The sequence below is a fragment of the Chanos chanos genome, chromosome 6 (genome assembly GCF_902362185.1).
Source record: "Chanos chanos chromosome 6, fChaCha1.1, whole genome shotgun sequence".
Classification (NCBI taxonomy): Eukaryota; Metazoa; Chordata; class Actinopteri; order Gonorynchiformes; family Chanidae; genus Chanos; species Chanos chanos.
Window position 1 is genome coordinate 5,197,547 of NC_044500.1, and position 2,500 is coordinate 5,200,046.

The 2,500-nt window shown below is 44.1% G+C and overlaps 1 protein-coding gene across 1 annotated transcript in view; it reads left to right on the top strand.

Annotated features, from left to right (window-relative positions):
• stard10 (StAR related lipid transfer domain containing 10) overlaps positions 1-2,500 on the top strand; it is an 18,643-nt gene that overhangs the window by 13,583 nt on the left and 2,560 nt on the right. Inside the window, exons 2-3 of the mRNA XM_030778790.1 lie at positions 73-220; positions 972-1,075. Of these exons, the coding sequence (XP_030634650.1) occupies positions 73-220; positions 972-1,075 (252 nt within the window). The remainder of the gene's footprint in view (positions 1-72; positions 221-971; positions 1,076-2,500) is intronic.

Below are 2,500 nucleotides of genomic sequence, written 5' to 3' on the forward strand. Positions count from 1 at the left end.
TTCTCTTCCCTTTCCAGAACCTTCTTAACTGAGGATATTGAAAATAGATTCTCTTTTTTCCATCCCTTCCAGTGTCGGATGGTGTGTAAGGACGTCGGCGCGGAAACCATGTACGACGTCCTTCACGACATCGAGTACCGGAGGAAATGGGACGCCAACGTGATCGAAACGTTCGACATCGGCAAGCTGACGGTCAACGCCGACGTCGGCTACTACTCCTGTAAGACCCTCGGTGTCCCATCATGCATTTCACCTCAGATGGTCACGTGACCGGGTTCATTCAGAGGGACTGGCCAATCGGGAGCCTAGTTAGCGTTCTTGTGAGGCTTAATCCGTCCCGTAATCCGTTACAGCTGACTGCAGGGGTCACACAGCTCAAAGCAATCAGCGTCTGGGCACGGGCCCCAGAGAGCCAGAGTCCAGACCTATGGTTCTGGTCACAATAGGTGTCCAATCAATGCGCTGTTGTCCTACAGACAGACGCGTGCTTTAGATTTCTAGCGGGAGATTTACGTTACGCGAGGAAAGATCCGGCTTCTACAGCACGGCCCCAGGTCCTCTGGCCAACAGTAGCCGTCTCAGGGCTGCCTGTTTTCATCAAAACTGTTTGTCTCACTGTGAGTTTAGTTTAACAGCTTTCTGAATGTTCCCGGCTGGATTTCAATTCATAATTAACCGACTCTTCAATGAGATTTGATTGAAATTGAAACAATTTTACATCTAACTTGAATTAGTGTGAATGATAATAATAATAATAATAAAGTTATGTATTTCAGTTGTACTTTTCAGCAGTCTAAAGATCATACTGAAAAAAGATCTGGAGAGAGAGATGTGAGCTCATGGTTAGAGAAATCCACGGGTTGGCTTTTACAGACCCAGGGAAAACAGGAGGGGGAGTGTCCTGTTTAATGGTGGGAAGCCGGATTGGTTGACTCTTTCTTGTTTTTTTTTGTTCTTTTTTTTTCCATCAGGGAAATGCCCTAAACCTCTGAAGAACCGTGATGTCATCACCCTGCGCTCCTGGCTGCCAATGGGAAACGATTACATCATCATGAATTACTCCGTCAAACACCCCGTGAGTGCAGCACCCCTCTGACTCAACTCGGGTCAAGAGGTCGATGACGTATGACCTAACCCCCGCCTCCAAGAAAACCCCTCCCCTGACCAGAAAGGCCTTATTAACCTCAAGGTCATAGATTATCTTCAAGGTCATATGACAGCTCCAGCTGTAGTCCGTCTGTTTTTATTTCCCTGAGATATCATGGTATTGTCAGTTTAGACAGCTACACAGCTCTCTTATGACCATGTTCCTGGTTCTGGTTCTCAGAATCCTCTGAGTCAATGTGTTTTGTCTAAATTAGAAATGCTAAATTACTCATTAATGGTAAGTTTTTTCGAGCTTTGTGAAGCTAAACGTTAAACGTTAACTAAAGTCACATGTGTAGAGAATAGAACAAACCAAGACAAGCTATAATTGACTTTTGCTACTGAAAAAGACGTTTCATTATTGAAAAATTTATCATCGAAAAAGAAAGCTTAATCATTGACTGAATAGTAAAGAAACTAGAACGAGGAACATGAAAATCGATTCTTTTGTAAAGACTGAATAATAGAGACTTTTTTCCCCGTCGACTTCATGCTTGTATTGACTTTCTGTTTAGTATCACACACAGTGACGTAGGCGTGTGGTTATGTTACCGTTCCCAGTCAATTCAATCATCGTTTCACTGAACAGATGGTAAACAGACCTGCAAAGTGTATTAGCGCCGTTATATGCAAAGTCCCTAAGCTGGAAATTCAATGTTTACCACACAATCTGAGGGTGGTTGTGTGTTCATTTGACTCTGTACTCTTGAGCTGAGTTATGTAACATAAAAACTACTGTAGGTACCAGCTGTGATACGGAGCCGGGGGGACGGAGAGAGATGGAGGGAGAGAGTGATGGAGGTGGAGATGGAAAGAGAGACACTGTGGAGAAACTGGGTTTAGAGAAAGAGAGAGATTGTGAAGGAGAGAAGTGGAGAAGGTGTGAAAGAGGAAAAATAGATTATTGGAGGGAACAGAAAGAGAGAGAGAAAGAAAGAGAGAGGAGAAAATGGGAAGCCCTTGTTATGTTTTAAGTAGCAGCAGTAGCTGTGTGTGTGTGTGTGTGTGTGTGTGTGCGTGTGCGTGCATGTGTGTGCGTGCGTGTGTTTGGGCTCGTGCGTATGGAAGAATCCGGAACCTGCTGTTCTGAGTCACATGTTAATGCTTATCTGGTGAATTTCCATGCTGCCATGCTCCATTGAGCGCTCAGAATCCTGAGGGAGAGGGGGTTTCGGGCTGGGCCTGGGCAGGGGCGGGGTGGGTGTCTAATGCTACACATATGGCCTGCTTGTTATGTTAACAGTAGTATTTTACTTTTCATTTAAATAAGTTGTCTTGTTTTTTGTTTTTGTTTTTTTTTTATTACTCCAAATGTTAGTGTTTGGAAAACCTTGCTGTTTTTACACCTGTGTAT